Source organism: Ictalurus furcatus, chromosome 24, assembly GCF_023375685.1.
Source record: "Ictalurus furcatus strain D&B chromosome 24, Billie_1.0, whole genome shotgun sequence".
In the NCBI taxonomy this organism is placed as follows: Eukaryota; Metazoa; Chordata; class Actinopteri; order Siluriformes; family Ictaluridae; genus Ictalurus; species Ictalurus furcatus.
Window position 1 is genome coordinate 10,108,473 of NC_071278.1, and position 17,100 is coordinate 10,125,572.

The 17,100-nt window shown below is 38.3% G+C and overlaps 1 protein-coding gene across 4 annotated transcripts; it reads right to left on the reverse strand.

The window, feature by feature from the left end:
* Positions 1-1,230: 1,230 nt before the first annotated feature.
* Positions 1,231-17,082, reverse strand: top3a (DNA topoisomerase III alpha). Of its 4 annotated transcripts, XR_008384530.1 has the most exons (22): positions 16,358-16,835; positions 16,201-16,260; positions 16,035-16,108; positions 15,007-15,082; positions 14,797-14,905; positions 14,249-14,392; positions 13,988-14,158; positions 13,316-13,419; positions 13,138-13,212; positions 11,734-11,816; positions 11,422-11,629; positions 11,049-11,234; positions 10,816-10,945; positions 10,614-10,727; positions 9,528-9,693; positions 8,493-8,639; positions 7,222-7,344; positions 6,400-7,100; positions 3,810-3,990; positions 3,526-3,662; positions 2,927-3,015; positions 1,231-1,498 (listed from the first exon to the last, which is right to left on the reverse strand). XR_008384530.1 is itself a non-coding variant. In XM_053612539.1 (20 exons), the coding sequence occupies exons 1-19, from the start codon at positions 16,529-16,531 to the stop codon at positions 3,833-3,835; spliced, it is 3,003 nt and encodes a 1,000-aa protein (XP_053468514.1). In that variant the 5' UTR covers positions 16,532-16,835; the 3' UTR covers positions 3,445-3,662; positions 3,810-3,832. The 4 variants fall into 4 exon arrangements, 3 of the variants coding, with proteins under 3 accessions (XP_053468514.1, XP_053468515.1, XP_053468516.1); XM_053612539.1 differs by lacking the exons at positions 1,231-1,498; positions 2,927-3,015 and having other exon boundaries at positions 3,445-3,662; XM_053612540.1 differs by lacking the exons at positions 1,231-1,498; positions 2,927-3,015; positions 3,526-3,662 and adding an exon at positions 17,079-17,082 and having other exon boundaries at positions 3,672-3,990; positions 16,358-16,594.
* Positions 17,083-17,100: the final 18 nt, after the last annotated feature.

Here is a 17,100-nt window from a genome sequence, read left to right on the forward strand (position 1 = left end):
AGGCCCAGACCTGTTCCAGCATGACGATGCTCCTGTGCACAAAAGCGAACTCCATGAAGACATGGTTTGAGTAGGTTTGAGTGGAAGAACTTCCTGCACAGAACTCTGATCTCAACCCCACTGAACAACCTTTGGATGAACTGGAACACCGACTGAACCCCAGACCTCCTCACCTAACATCACTAACGCTCTTGTAGCTGAATGAACGAAAATCCCCACAGCCACGCTCTAAAATCTAGTGCAAAGCCTTCCCAGAAGAGTGGAAGAGTGGTTATTATGACAGCAAAGGGGGAATACATCTGAAATGGGATGTTCAACAAGCACATATGGGTATGACAGTGAGGTGTCCACAAACATTTGGCCATATCGTGTATTTGTGAAGAGTTCATTGATTCTGGGGCTAATTTGGTGGTTGGTACTGTAGTTTCGTTATTCCCATGTTTAATTGCATTTTATGAAAGAAAGGTTTTCGCAAGGAATACCAGTCAGACTTCGTTGCTAACTCCTAAAATCAAAAGAGCAAGAGCTTCTCATCTTGCACTATCTTGAGTGACGTTCCGTGACACAGTAACAATAAAATCCAGTTTCAAAATGCAATGTAGCTAAACGATGCAGCCATGCTGAGTCATGGCAGAGACTCGGCTCTGCTAGGTAGCGAGCTACGAGATGACCAGCGCGATGATGTTGATAGCGATATTAGCATGAAAGTTGAAGATTTGGAGTGTACATATGAGTAGGTAAGCAAATTGGACAGACTAAAGCACTAAAGTGCTGCTGCATCAGACTCTTGAAGTAGCAATGAAGCAAAGACTGAGGGTGCTTCGCATTTCTTATTTGTGCATCCTCGTTTCTTTTCCTTGCATCTTAGCTCCACCCGCTTAGGATGCAAGGGAAGGATGCAAGGATGAGATGCGAGGAGAGAGGAATCAGAGCAAGTCAAATGGAAATATCCTCGCTCTCTCAAGCATCACTTCAAAGCGACGTCAATTAATGATGACTGCGTGTAGCTGGATGACCTCACTGCGCTTTCAGGGATCTGCTGTTATGCTGTTGGAGTTTTGTTAATAACAACATTCTTAATAAATCAAAATACACTAATAGTATGTGAAATGTCTGGGTTGTTCCACAATGACTTAATGAACAACACATAATTTTTCACAGCTTTTGGGCAGCTTTGCATATCCAAACATGCAAGGATCAATTAATTACAATACTCGTTATAAGCATGTCATTATTTAATTATATTTCACACAAAATCACATCACATGATCAAAGGACATTCTGTTTGAGATTGTGGCAGATGTAAAGGAGGAGGGGAATTTATATGTGCTCAGGTTTTTCGACAAGAAACACTTCCGCATAGGATACACCTGTGTATCCTCGCTCCTAGCTCTTCTGGAAGCTTCCTCACTCCTCGGTCCTCACCTCCTCATGGTGCAATAAGAGAATTGATATGTCCTTCAAGATGGCTCACTTCGATTGATTTCCGGGTCACAGGCTGGAGGATGGAGGAGCAAGGAAACGAGGAAGCATCACTTTGAGTATTGAGAAGCACCCTGAATCCAGGTAGTCAAACAGCATTGTGGGTAATGTTTAGCCAAAGTGTACATAGACCAACTTCTGTATGACAGAATTTATACTAAAAAAGTTTCAATATTTAATCAGTAAAATTAATCTCTTGCACCACTGAAAAGCACATGCTGATTAGAAATATCGGTATGCAAGTCATGTAGGGTTTAAATTAAAAATGTTTCTTGGCTTGAGCTAGAAATAAAACGTGCTTGCATGTAATTCATTATAAAACGTTTACAATATCTATTCTTTAATAAGACCACTAATGCGATGTACAGTATAGAGTTTAATTACAGTGCTACCAAGTGACCACGGTATCTGTTATACATCTTATCTAAAACTAATTAATCAATTTTAGCTTTAGATTTGTGCACAGAAGAGTGGGCAAGGGAAGAAGATCATTCAGTGATAGACAATGTTTCTGTCAGAGATACTTTTATACAATTAAAACTAAAATACCTGCTATGCTAACTTTTTTAACTAAGTTAATGAGCCGCCTAACGTTAAGTGCTAATGTTTCATTAGCATGCTGGAGAGAAACACCACATGATCCCTCATCTGTCTTCTATCTTTATTATTCTTTCTCTTCTTTCCCCCTTTGTTTCTGTTTTTGTTTTGTTTTTTTCATCTCACAATCGCTTTTTTTTCTCTCCCCCCTTCCTTTCCTTTTGAAATTCCACATCACATCAGTAATGAACACGTTCATCAAGCCTTTCATATCTTGGGTTAAGTTTAATCCAAAAGACCCAGGAATATCATACAAAGTAAGCGTTGAAGGTTTAAAACTGATAAACAGAAGATTAAAAGAGGATCTCATCTCGTATCAGTACACTGATTACAGCAGAGACGAGTTTGTAGTATAAAGTATTAGACCAAGTTTTTCCCCACATTAATCCTCTCAGAGATGAGCCAATTGAATGTTGCTGGATTTTTGAGATCAAAAAGCCTTAAATGATTATAATCACTGATCACAGTAACGTGATTGATTAACATTTATCAGCAGAGGTATTGTTTATAAGGAATTTAAAGAAACTTTTCTCATTTTTCTCCCCTAGATCAGTGGTTCTCAATGGGGGTTGGCATGGAGAGAACAGAAGGGGGCACAAATTGTTTTCAAGAAAAAAACACAGACAGGGCATCATTTGGGTTCTCTTTGTATTTTATCGCTTTTCAAATAGAATGTGCATAAATGAAAAACCCCACGTTCCCTCTCCCTCTGCATTTTCTTTTTGCTGGGGAGAGGCGGAGCTTAGTCTGCCTTTTATCTAGATGTCAGTGCAGATCAGTGGTGCCAACTTAGCCACTTTTCAGACCCCTTTTCTTTCTTTTGCAAAAAAAGTGCCTAGCGACAAACCTTAGCAACTTTCCAAATGTCTCCAGTACTGTCCTGCAAGCGCGAGGTCTTGCTTTCCCGTTGCACTCACACCTCTCTCTGCGTCCGCTCTGTTCAGTGAGAGGCTGAGAGCATTAACAATGTCATGGATAACGAGACGTGCCCTTCATCCCAATTTACATCATTCTTATGCGAATGTTTTTAGAATGCAAGATGAATGGAATGCAACGTTTTACATGTAAAATAGTCCACGTTATTACAGCCTAGTTCAAGTAAGTAAGTAAGTAAGTAAGTAAGTAGTTATATAAAGTAGTAGCTTTATAAATGTTACTTAAAAAAAAATCATAATGAAAATTTATGAAAAGTAATTAAAGAAAAAGTACATAAACACAAAAGCAAAAAAATCTATCTATCAAAACATATTATAGAGTAGGTTGTATATAGAATAAATAATCATCATACCTGGTTTCCTCCAATGTGTGTGTGTGTGGGGGGGGGGGGGGGGGGCGGGGCACATGATAGGGGAGGCTTGGGGGGGCTTTAATTACAAAAGGTTGAGAACGTCTGTCTTAGATTAATCTTGCCAAAAAGATAAAACAGCCAGTTAAATAAACTACAACCTTTCTTTCCAGTTAAAATGATATTTGCAGTCTTCATTCATGGTTATTGATAGCTTATATGGATTCGTCTTGATCAGCAGAGGAGTCAATGTGTCTCACATTAGTCCATCTGGAATTTTCCACATAGGCAAAAAGATCTGGTGAAAAGGAAGCAAATGAATGAAAACAAAGACAGCATTCTTATAAATGTTAGCTTTTATTTTGTACAAGTGTTTACTATTTTTAGATAGTCAAATGTTACAAATTATAGAAAAACTCATTCAATTGACATAATATACACAGACAATCATCTCCATTTGCTCCTGTCTCACTGGCCCTGAGGACAGGTGCTGCGCGTGTGGCCCGGCTGACGGCAAATCCCACAAGTCCTTGGCCTTTTAGGAGCAGCAGCTTTGCTTGAAGAGGCTTCGTTCTTCTTACTAGCAGTCCATTTACTGCCGTTTCCTCTCACATTCCCTACAGCAGCTGGGAGAGTGACAGGAAAATGATAAGTACAAAGTATTATGACAATGAATCCTAAATTTAACAGCTATATTGCTGGTGTACTTTTGTGGTATTTATTGTTTTTCCTGTGAGAAGCGTAATCATTTGATGCAAGAACACGAATCCTTTAGCTTTCACATGCAGTATTTGTGCATAATTTTGTGTCATTCTACTTCAGAAAATCTATCCTTTGCCACAGCCTACATTAAAAGTTAGAAATTTGCCTAGTGCACTCTAGAACAGCACAAGAGCCCACATCTAAAACACTGACCATATCACCCATGCATGCACATACTGTTTGCTCACATAAACAGACTGCTCAGGCTTTCTGAAATAAAATAAATAAATAAATGGACAACAGGCTATACGCCATCACTGCTGAGCACCAATTATCTAAACTGTTTCGATTTCCCATTTATAAGTTGATTTAACTCGTTTATTAAGTGTATCCTTCTTCTTTACATGACTTTCACACAATTAAAACCATTTCTTAAAAAGACATTTATTTACTATGTGAACTGGTGAGAAAGCCTCTTATCAAGGTTGTGGAGGTGAAATCTGATTGTAAAATGAGCGTACGTTTTTATTTTATGATGCTTATAGCAATCATAGAAGGTAGACCAGAAGCTGATAAGTAAAATAAATAAAAATCATGTTAATAATCACAACCTGAGACAATAATATAAGTAATGGGGTTTAGTGTCAGCTATTCAAAGACACTTGGATATCAGACCACATTTTAATTGCGAAAGACAAACATCATTAAAACTGTCTTACTTGTATAAGTTTTCAGCTTGTGTTCATCTTTTATACCATTTTTAGGGATATCAAAAAGAAAAAGAATAAGAACATGTGACTGATAGGTGTTTCTTGTTACCCAGGTGTGTCCTGTTAAATTGATTGTTTAAAGAATTAATAGCTCTGAATGTCTACTCTTGGTTTGAGCCCTGGGTTTCACCTGTGAAGACTGCGTTTGTTGTTAAAAAGGATAAACCAACATGAAGATCAGAGCGCTGTATACAGGAGAAAAGCAAGCCATATTGAAGCTGAGCAAAGAAGGAAAATCAATCAGAGGCACTGCACGAGATTTGGGCATAGCCGATACAACAATTTGGAATGTCCTGAAAAAGAAAGAAACCACTGGTGTACTGAGAAACCGACATGGAACAGGTCAGCCAAGGAAAACAACAGCAGTTGATGACAGAAATATTGTGAGAGCTTTGGAAATCCACCAATCGAAGAAGACTTCAAGTGCAGAAATATAAAGGGCATACCACAAATTCAGCAGTAAGATCCGGAAAGCCAGACTGGAATTAGCAAAGAAATACATAGATGAGTTACAAAAGTTCTGGAACCAACATTAACCTCTACCAAAGTGATGGAAAGGACAAAATGTGGAGAAAGAAAGGATCTGCTCATGATCCAAAACACAGAAGCTCATCAATCAAGCATGGTGGAGGTAGTGTCATGGCTTGGGCTTGCATGGATACTTCTGGAAGAGGATCACTAATCTTTATTGATGATGTAACTCATAATGATAGCAGCAGAATGAGTTCAGAAGTGTGCAGAAACAATCTGCCTTCCAGTTTACAGAGAAATGCATCCAAATTAATCGGGAGGAACTTCTTCATGCAGCAAGACAATGACCCAAAACACACTGCCAACACAACAAAGGACTTTATCAGTGGGGAAAAGTGGAAGGTTTTTGACTGGTCAAGTCAATCACCAGACCTTAACCCAATTGAGCAGCATTTCAACTCCTGAAGAGGAGACTGAAGGGAGAAACCCCCCAAAACAAACAACAGCTGAAAGAAGTTGCAGTAAAAGCATCACAAAAGAAAAATGCAACAGTTTGGTGATGTCAGTGGGTCACCGACTTGATGCAGTTATTGCAAGCAAAGGATACGCAACCAAATACTAAGTGTTATTTACTTCAAGACTATCTGTTCCTATACTTCTGCTCACTTAAAAAATTAGGTGGTCTGTCACCAAAGGTGCCATGTTCTAAGATGTTTAACACATCATCTTATAATCATCTTTGGATAGCATGACATAGCAAAATCAAAAGAACTGGGCTTTGTCATTCCATTACTTTCTGAGGGACTGTATAGTTCAAGTCTTTATAAGGCTTATTTTATATGACTTAAGTTCTGTCTTTGTCTTGGGTCTAACACTAATTTTACGGTCAATAGCGTTTGGGTGTGTGGATAAATTACACAATTATTATTTCTACAATTATTTTGGATGTATGACTAGAGAGTAAGTAAGAAAGTAGAGAAAGTCCAATTTTCATACCATTAATAAATGTAACATAAGCCATTAAGCCTAAATAATATGTATTGCTAGACTGTGCTTAGAGACACTATGGTGTACAGAGGAATAATCATTTACCAGGAGCAACGTTCTCATCCACCCACTGAAAGAAGCCACATTGCTGATCCCGGGGTTTGCCACAGGTGAGGAACGCTCTGCCCTTGTTCGGCCCATCTTTCATGACGGTCCTCGTGACCGCAGGTACATTACAGTTACACATACGCTCTTCTCCACCTTCCCCTGATCTTCTGCTGCCCTGCATCTGCTGGGGTGTGTTTCCAAATCCAAGAGAAGGTCTGGGAGGTTGACAGCTAGGGCCCAGTTGTCCTGTTGAGCCGATGCTCCCTGCTGACCCAAGCTGGTCGTTCTGCTGTTCGGCCCACAGGAAGAACTTACAGTTCCCCGTATTGCACTTGTAGAACTGACGACCTTGGTTGGGACCCTCTTTACGCACGGTGAGAAGAAGTGCATCCTGGCCACAGTTACACACAACACTGTTCTGGATAGAATGTGATGGTTGTATGGACCATGCTGGTGTAGAGTTAGGTGGTGGTGGTCTGTTCTCAGACCTGGACTGAAGTGCTGGATCAATTACTGGACGAGTCGACTGGCGTGATGCTGAACTGGGATTAACCTGAGTGCTGGAATCTCCTCCTCCTCCACGGAGATACTTCAAATTCAAGACCTCTCTCAGAGTCTCATCACAGCCCCCAATACACCCAACAAACTCAAGAGGCATCCCTGGAGGTAGACTTCCCCTTTTGAACTTGAACTTCAGCCTGGAAACAAATTGAGAAAGACACAGGGTGTGTATTTGGTTTTGTTTTGCCATGTATGACTCGCAATATTTCTGCAAATGTTTTCCAGTTACAGAAAAGGAACTACAGTTATATTTCGTACATGTTGACAGGATGTGGGCGACACGTTGAACAGATGCTGTCATCTCTGCTGACCTCCAGCACCGTGTCTGGAAACCATACTGCTGCCTTACAGCTCGGGTAGCCCATGCATGACAGAAACTTCCTACAAAAGTCAAGCAGTGTGACAACAAAGGAAATAACACAATGAGTAAAGACAGAAATGTGCTGAGCTCATATTCAGTCAGACTTTAGCCTCACTTAATAAACATTCAGTCCGTAACCCTAACCCTAGGATTTCAGGGAGGTTTTTTTTTTGTGATTGTTTTGGCCAAAAATGCTCTGACTTTACCGTGGCGTTTTTCAAAATTTTAAAAACTACTTGAATTAGTGAAATTGCAATTGCAGAAATTGTTTTGCACGGTCTTTCACAGTGATGCTTGTTTATAAATGAGACCTTTTAGCGGTATGTGAGACGAAGAGGGCTTGGATTGAATGTGCGTTGTGATAACGTCACATGACGCGTATTGGCCCAAATCTGCAGAAAATCTGCTGCAAATTTGCAAGCTCCTCCGAATATTGTGGAGTTTACTTTCTGCGTCACAAAATCCATGGAGGGACCGAACATTATACCAATGTGTTATTGAATTCTTGAACCGGAAGATGGTGATTTATTTTCTATAACAGCAGCGCGGACAAAGGTTGCGGCTGTAATTCGAAATCAGGGGTTTATATTAATGCACTTGTTCTGATATCTATCATTTCTATACTAAATTATAAGATAGACACTAATATCCATTATTTTTATACTAACAACTCAATCACTGAGACTTGTATGGCACACGCTCTACATAATCTAAGGCTAATAATAACTACATAAACAATAATCATTGATATGGTGAAGCTTTCAGTACGCAGACGTTTATGGAAGGTGATACGTGCGTCATTAAATTTTCTATCAAAGGAGAATCTTCAGTACAAGAGGACTTTGAGTTTTGCGGTTTCTCTGTAAATACTGTCAACAGAGAGGGAAGAAAAGAAAAGAGAGGCGTAAGTGATAACAGGAACTACCTTGTCTCATAGACGTTCCTCAAAATGAAATATAACTAAATGGTTAAATAGCATGAAGTGTTGTTCAGTAATAAATTTGAAATTGCAGTCATTGCCAAATCGCTGTGGTATGAGGAATAAAACACTGATAGGAAAACAGTCTACTTCACTTCACGTGGTAATACAATGTCCCATTGTAGATTATTTTCCTATAGCAGCGTGCCCCGTGTTTTAGTTCTTTCTTAAGACTGCATAACGGCTTACCCCGCGCTGTCCTTCTTCTTCTTCAGGACCATGTCTCGGCCGCACTGCGGACACTTCCGCACCGGGAGTGGCATCTCTAACTCCTGTTCTTCTTGCTCTGTATACTCTTGGGCCTGGCCTAAATAGTTTGACAGAGCCTCATCCAACCTGAAGAGTAAAAAAAAAACCCCAATATAAACTGTTTTGTTAAATACTCTATGTTGTAAAAAGCATTACGGACATTTAATCGAGGTGTTCCTATAAAAAAAAAAAAGTACGATTTCTTCATTAAAACAGGATTCAATGTTCTCATGATTAATAAAATCCAGACCTTTTCAACACCTTTTTGATTTTGTTGTTGCTGCTTATTATTTATGCGTATGTTGAAGTATGCCAATCACCCGTGCTAACATTGTACGTGCCACATTTACGTTTAGTGACGGCCATAAAACTTCGCAAAAGGAAAAACTCACCAAAAGATGAAGGCGCAACTGAACAGGCAGAAAAGAAAGTTGCTGTATTATAATTTATATCTATACGCCAGTATTCGAATATCATTTATCAGCATAACATAACATAACATAACATAACATAATATGAAAAGGCCAGAACCTGGAGAAAAATGACAGAAAAGTCGAATTAGGTTAAATTAGTTGAATTGAGTGAAATGGAAAGACAATGTTTTGACACTGTACCCATGAGATCATGGACAGTGAGCACATCACACAGGGAAGCTGCTATGTTGCTAGGTTGTAAGTGTCTCAGGGACTGTCAGTCAAAACTCTCTTTGCCCCCTCGTGCCCCAACATGGAAGCAACTTACACGCTAGCTTTCCCATCCTCCTTTTATACGGCAGTATTACTTTAGTTCCTTGAGTTTATAAAACTTTAACAACAGGATTTTTTTTTTTCTCCAAAATATTTCCTGAAATCCTTCTCTTCCAGGTCTGGAAATGACTGCTTTTACATTTCTATACTTTTCTACAATTTCCAGTCAGAAAACTAAAAAAACATGCATCACAAATTCACAACATTATGAACAGCAATCTGAACCTACTTCTTCGCCTTCCTGACAGATTCTATGAAAACTGTCTTGTATTTTGACACATGATGTCTGAGGACAGACGTCTTGTCCTTCCGCCCTTCAGACACGAGCTTCAGGTCCGCCTCCAGCTCTGCCCTCAGGTTCGGCTTAGACATTTCATAGCCCATGGAATTGTACCCTGAAACCCAGTTTCACTCAATTAACAATACAGCTAATACATTCACCATTAAAAAAAACAACTAAATAATATGATAATAATAATGATAAATAATATGAGTTTAATCAAAAATAAGATTTTTTAGCACTGTTGCTAGTATCAAACCTAATATTTTTATTACATTTTAGTGACGATTGTTTCTTTTTTTTTTTAACTCAAGTAAACAGTTTTCCATTTCAGAGCTCACATATCAGAGGACCTAATAGAAAGCACAAAAGTGCCTATATTTATATATTCTATATTTTTTTAAGCATGCACTCCAGAACAAACAGACGAGCAAATATCTTTCTGCTCCAAGCTCATGGATTATATATAGATAAACAGATATCGATCTTTATTTGATCTACCTTAGTTTTTACATGCCATTTTTTCTATAAAATGTCTCTCTGTGGAGCCAAAGATGGAGATGTGGTTATTTTCTTTACCAGTTATGTTTGTTCACACACAAAGACGAAGGACAAAACTAGCATCCTGATTATAACCTGACTACGCTATATAAAAACTGACATCTTATCAAGTGATTAACTTGAATATCGTCACATTTATCTAGTATTTCCTATTATAAGATTCCAATAAAAAAAAAATTAAATAAAAAGAAGGTTTAATAACCTTACATTTGGTTTATGGTAATATCATAACAGGAAACACTAGATAAATGTAACTATATTGTAAGATATTTTCCTTTGCTAAGATGTCATTTTTTTGCAGTGCAGGGCTAAAATCTTATCTTTCTCTGATTGATTGAAATCTGCTGAAGGCTTTAACCTGACACTGTAGTATGCTATTTATTGACCATGATTTGTCACCTCAGAAAATTCAATAATGATAATACTATTCATGATTTAAACACACTAAATGACTCCAGGTGTGTGCTTCTGTACCTTCAACGAGGCCCATCCCAAGCTCTCCAGGAAGGAACCTCTGATCGTCCGTCAGGCCCACGTACATGCGGCTCTTGATGGTCTCGATGTGTTCAGCGTGCGTTGCGTCTGTGCCTACAAAACCAAACAACTCGAATTTGGGTTTTATTTTTCTGTAAAACGTGTGTCAAAAAAACCCAAACCTATTAGCTAAATATTATACCGATGCCATGCTTCTCCATTAGAGAAATCAAGTCAGCCTCGGTGAGGAGCTGAGGTGGGCTGGTCTGTCCTTCCACCATCTCAATAGCGGTTGGCTGGAATGTTGTTTCAGGTGTATATAATGGAATAACCTGCACAACAACAAAAAAAAAAATCTCTCTGCTTGAGTACGACAAAAACAATAATATTTCGTGATTAACAAAGTTTGGGCGAATGCCATACTGGCAACGTTACCTTATTGTACCACTTGTCGAACGGGTAAACTTCCAGATAGTTACGAGCAATAATCGTCAGTCCACTTGCAGAGAATTTCTCTCCAGCAATGTCAATTTCTACAGTCACCTCCTGGCCCTGTGCGTCCTTGGAGCAACACGCCAGGAAGTGACGTACGATAAACTCGTACAGCCGTTTCTCATTTCCCTATACGAGAGAAAAATATGAAAACTCGTACAATTAATAAATTTAGAGAAGCCCTTTAAAGATCAGTCAATTCATCAAACATCAAATTCAGTTAAAGGAACCACTTCCAGAACATTTATTTATGTATTTTTAATGAATGGCTTAGATTGAACATTTATGCATGGTGTATTTGAAAGGTGAAGGCCACCTGTAGATTATTTGTGTATTTGGTAGGGTGAATGGGAGGATGGGCCTGGTCCGATTTGTTTCCGTTTCGAGGTGTCGGCCCACCGCTTTCCAAAATGCCTCGAGCAAAAGCCCCCCATTCGTGGTCCTGAGTCTGCTGCTCAACAAGTGGGACCAAGTTCAGGTTTGTCGGAAACATGTTGGTCTCAGTACGAGGGTAACTGATAAACCTGGAATAAACAAGAAATATTAGTTCTTCCAACACTCAGGGTTCGACAAGAAGAAGAAGAACTATAATACAAGACCGCTAGTAAAAAATGTTTGCGTCTCATACCCTTGTGTGTACAGTTTCTCAGCTATTCTCATGGTCTCTTTCGCACTTATCTTCAATTTCCTTGAAGACAGTTTTTCAAGTTCCTGTGTAAGAAAAGAGCTATTTATATACGCAGTACTGTGCACATGCAAAGAAATGCTGTAGAGCAACAATGCCTTCCAAGATAATGAAATGTTTCTACATTTTAAAAACAATAATATAAACGGCACTAAACATTAATCAATGAAATGAAGTCAGTATTCTGTGTGCTGACCCTTTGCTTTAAAAAATAAAATAAAAATAGTAGTCTCAGGAAGAATTAGTGCAGTTTTATAAGGAAATGAGCTGTAAGTGTTATTGAGTATGTTGCAGAACCAGACACGGTTCTTCTGGAGACTTTGACTGTCGCACTCGCTTCTTATTTCTGCACCGAAATCCAGCAGCCTTCATTATGTTTTTAATCTGAAAAGTGTTTCTTACGTAATCTGCCGCTTTCTTTACATTATTCTGTAACATTTAATTTTGTGCTGGAAAACAAAATAATCTTTGGGAATCGAAAATGTTTTTGTACTGACTCCATAATGTAGAAGTCATCAAATAAAAATCTATAAAAGTTGGTAAAAAAAAAACAAAAAAAAAACTCAGTACTGTTGTGTGTGTGTGTATGTATATATATATATATATATATATATATATACACACACACACACACACAAACTACCAGTTAAAAGTTTGGACACACCTGCAAATAGAAGGGGTTTCTTCATTTAGTATGTTATACTAATTAAGAAGAACAATATAGATATTAACATATTAGCATATGGAATTATACAGTGACCAGAAGAGTGCTAAACAAACTGATACTATTTTATATTTAGAATTTTAAACAGTACATTTGATGAAACTCCACCCAGGAGGCTTTTCTTAAAATTCTCAAATTCCCTAAGATCTAAATGAAAACGACTCGTTTGGGAAACTATTTATTTATTTATTTATTTATTTATTTTAACTAAAATCTACTTGTTTTAAATAAAATGCCTTATTAACAATACCTTATTTATTCACAAATAATTCTAATTGGGCATTACAGTCACTGTTTCCACTTATCTTAGCAACAAATTTTTAAATCATAGGCATTTATTTGAACATATTTAATACAATTAAATATATACAGACTCGTAGTGTACGTTGTCATTAATGAAATGTTTTCATCAGCGTGACAGAAAAATTTTTTTCGAACTGTTTCAAGATGAGTCACGATAATTTATATCAGGAAACAGGTTTATTTTTTGCATGATATCATTATATTAAAATGTATATTTCAAGCTTTTTATCTGTTCACCACAATAAATAATTAGTTTTGACATGTAATGCAGATATGAGGTATAAAAAAGCAAAATAAAATGCACCGCTTTGATTACTTACCACAGTGTCAAGGGGTAACGGACGCCATTTGCTTTTTGGTTTACTTGTTACAGAAATCACTCTTGCTATGGGGTCCTGAGAAAATGATTACAATATTAATAGTGACCTGTATAACTGTCATGATGAACACTACATGCTTAGTTACAATATACCAGATACTACAGTAGATGCTGCTAACCTCCATGCACATATGGTAAAGCACAAGACAAGCCGTGTGGTTGAACAGGCGATGCCTTTTCCAACTGAATTCCACAGATTCCTCTTCGTTAGGCTCATGAACCACTGGTAGAAAACACAAACGCGCACAACGTTCACTCAGAGTCACTGTTTATTGCAGCGTAGTCACTGGCTGTCTTCAAACGATGACTAAAGACCTACTTCTTCATGGAGTACTTAAATTAGCACTTTATAAAAAAAAAAAGAAATTGTGTTGCCTGTGCATTTTTATACAAGAGGGTGTCCCAAATTCTCCATACATAGGGGGAAATGAACACTTTTTAGGTAAACGTCTTCCAAAATGTCTCACACTTAGTTTATATTACACATGTGTGTGTGTATATTTTATATATATATATATATATATATATATATATAAAACAGACAGCCTTTAAGAACGCCTTTGACAAAAGAAGAACGTATTGAAATCATTCTCATGGCTGGATCGGGAAGCTGTCGTAAGGTTGTGATGGACTTGAACAGGAAACACGGCGAGAACATCACACACGACACCGCTGCCAAACTTATTAACAAACTCAAACAGACTGGGAGTGTGATGAGAGTGTGATGGTCAGGCGTCTACATACTTTTGGGCATACAGTGAATTTACGATGGTGTAGAGAAAACATCTTACCTTTAATTTTAAAGAAGTTCTCAGGGATGAACGCCTGAATAGCTTTAAACCTCTCCACCACAAAGCCCAGGGTCGGAAACTGACAGCTCCCGTAACTGATCAGCTGATTAGATAGAGACTCTGGGAAGATCTTTTGTAACCGTAAAGTCTGGAACCTTGTAAACGCGGCTCCTGGGAAAGCAGTCGAAACAATCGTCTGGATTATCGGAAAACGATTTTTACAACGAAACAAAGATTACGCTTACGTGTAATCGCGCTTACCAATGCGGAGATCCAGCTCTTGCCTGACGTCCACAGCATCACTGACGTTAATGTCTGGCTCGGTTAGAGACTCGCAGGCTCTCCTAATGGAACTAGGAGTAATCTCAGAGAACCGAGCGCGGAACACCTGAATGTTCTGCTTGACTAGAAGAGAACAGAGTCAATGTCAGTGCTGCAGAGTCTCAGACTCATATCATAAATAATTATCATTAATTACACAACTTTTTAGTTTTATTTTTAAGTAAAGTTATTAATCAGCCTGTACAGGATCTCGCAGAGTTTTTTGTGATTGTTGTGTCGGCTTTTAAAAAAAATTTTTTTTTTTTTAATTCATGCACTTTATGGAGTTTTTCTTTTTTTGTCTGCGGAAAATCTGAGACAATTTTTGAAAAATTGCGAGCTCCTCCGAATATTGCGGAGTCTGCTTGATTCTGTGTTCATTTCTGCCATCACAAAAAAATCACGAAATCCTGGAAGGACTGAACAAGACTGACAACAAGCTATCAATGATTTTTATTTTAAAAAAAAAACAACAACCAAGAACTTACCAGCTTTGCAGACATCAATGATCTCGTAGCCTATGTTTTCTCCCTCACGATCACAATCAGTCCAGATGACCAGAGCTTGGCACTGTCTGACCTCTCTCTCCAAGGTCCTCTAAAAGACCAGCACACAGATGAAACAAACTGACATGTCTTCCACAAATTTTTTTTAAATAAATTATGCATCTTTATGAGGAAAAAAACAAACTCCCATACCTTAATTGGAACAAAGTTTTCAGGGCAATACTTTTCCACCTCAGCATCAAACAGCAAGACTGGATTACAGCTGTGCCTGTTACATACAGCAACACGACGTGTATGAGACTGTTTTATATTACAGTTACACTTCTTTGATCCCAACACAATATTTCACGTTAGGTTTCACATCCTGTTCGAATGGAGCAACGATAGTCATGTGAGCTTGCTTTCTGAACCTGACAGTAATATTCTTGTATAACACGCGTGCCTACGCTTTGCTTTTATAAACTGCTCGCCAACATTATTTTGCATATCCACCTTTCGAATCCTTTCAATTTTAATATTCAACCCACCTTTATTACGGACATCTCTGATCTTTAACTATATTTGCTAGAATTGCCAGAAGCCCTACTCTCCTCTGTGACAAACCTCTCGCATAAATTTAACGCAGAAGGAGTGCCTTTGTATTTTCTAGGAACCCGGATGTTTCCATCACCTGGTCATATGATCGTGCTTCGTTCGCTACATGGCGTCCAAGCCTCCAAAGGAGCACTTGATATAGCATTAAATAAGAGATGCTTATTTCAGGTTGGTGCAAAAGAAGGTTCCAGCAACAATCCGTAAACACAATTCATGATCACATGGTATACAAGAAGCAAGAAGGTTTACAATTCAGGAAGTGTTTGATATCTAGGGGAAGGTCACAGATACGGTCTCTACAAGATTACACACGCAAGCTGCAGCAGATCTCCCAGGAAAAAAAAACACCACCACACCGACATGGCTGATCAATCCGGATGGAGATAAGTTCATAGTGGAGCGCATGCAAAATAGGAAAATTACCCCAGAACCAGATGTAAATTTAATCCCGTCCGAATAGGGCTTCACTCACCGAATTCTTGGTCTTCTTCTTGATAAGGTTAAGCTTTATGTTTTGGATTGTTGATTCTAAATGAGGTTCATTTCAAACTTTTACACTGAAACTGTACACACACTTTATTTTTATGCTCATTTAAGCTCTAATAAAACACACGGTTAGGACTCACCATTTCTGAAAAGGAGCTTTGAATTCGAGACCTAAAAGGTGTCCGGACACAGATGTCATGCACACTGTAACATTCTGTTAGAAAATAAACACACACACACACCAGATTAGACTGTTTTTAACAACTGATTCCTGTACTTGCTGGTTGAAAATGACAGAAAACTTACTTGTCCAAAAAGATGATATTCATACTCATAGATCTTGTTATACACGGAGTACCCTTCTCTCTGTTTATGTGGGAAAAGAAAACACACACAGTGACCATCTCATCAAACGCACCATGATTATGTGTCACTAAAGATCTGTGGGCTGATCCACACTCACTCTTCTAGATCTGCCATTAGACATGATCTCTGCGATGCCTTTGGCTGCATCGTTCTTTTCAGCGACGCAAAGCACCTTCTTAATCTGAGCTCTTCTCATCATACTAACGGATATCGAGCGACTAATAAGGCTCTGAGCTGCCAGCCGAGACAGTAACCTTCCCACAATGATCATCACTGTAATCCGCAGAGCTGCTGCGCGACCTGGCGTGTATTTACACCGGCCATGGCCAAGCGTCTGAGTCAACACAAGTGCACTTTGTTGTCAGTGTAGCAAGTAAGCTAGCTAGCTAGCTAACACCACAATTTCTTTTATTTATTTTAAAACCTGCTAAAATGAAATTTCCATAAAATAAGCGGCGACAGATTAAACACATTAAACTAATATGACAAAACTGTCAATAAAGGAGCTGAAGTATTTTTAGATATGGAACTGCTCTCACAGAAAAACAAACATGTACTTTCCAAATTCGGCGCCTGTCACAAACTGTCGTAAAACTGCCGTAAAGGACTCGGTTACGCCGTTTTTCCCGGGAGTTTGTATATATATATATATATATATATATATATATATATATATATATATATATGAATATCACTTCAAAAACAGCGAAACATGAATGGGAACGAATACTCTCTTTTGGTCATCTATAAAAGTGTAAAATGCTTGGCATTTATATCTAAACAATGTCATTTTGTTTTATTTTAGTTTAATCACGTACTGTACTTCCGGCTGGACGCAAA

Bases quoted from the DNA above. Each gene is read 5' to 3' on its own strand.
- top3a (XM_053612539.1), bottom strand. From the start codon at position 16,531: ATGATCATTGTGGGAAGGTTACTGTCTCGGCTGGCAGCTCAGAGCCTT. The intron at 16,261-16,357 runs GTGAGTGTGGAT...CCACATAAACAG, and splicing joins CTAATGGCAGATCTAGAAGA to AGAGAAGGGTACTCCGTGTA. The intron at 3,991-6,399 runs GTAAATGATTAT...TCACTCTCCCAG, and splicing joins GGATGAGAACGTTGCTCCTG to CTGCTGTAGGGAATGTGAGA.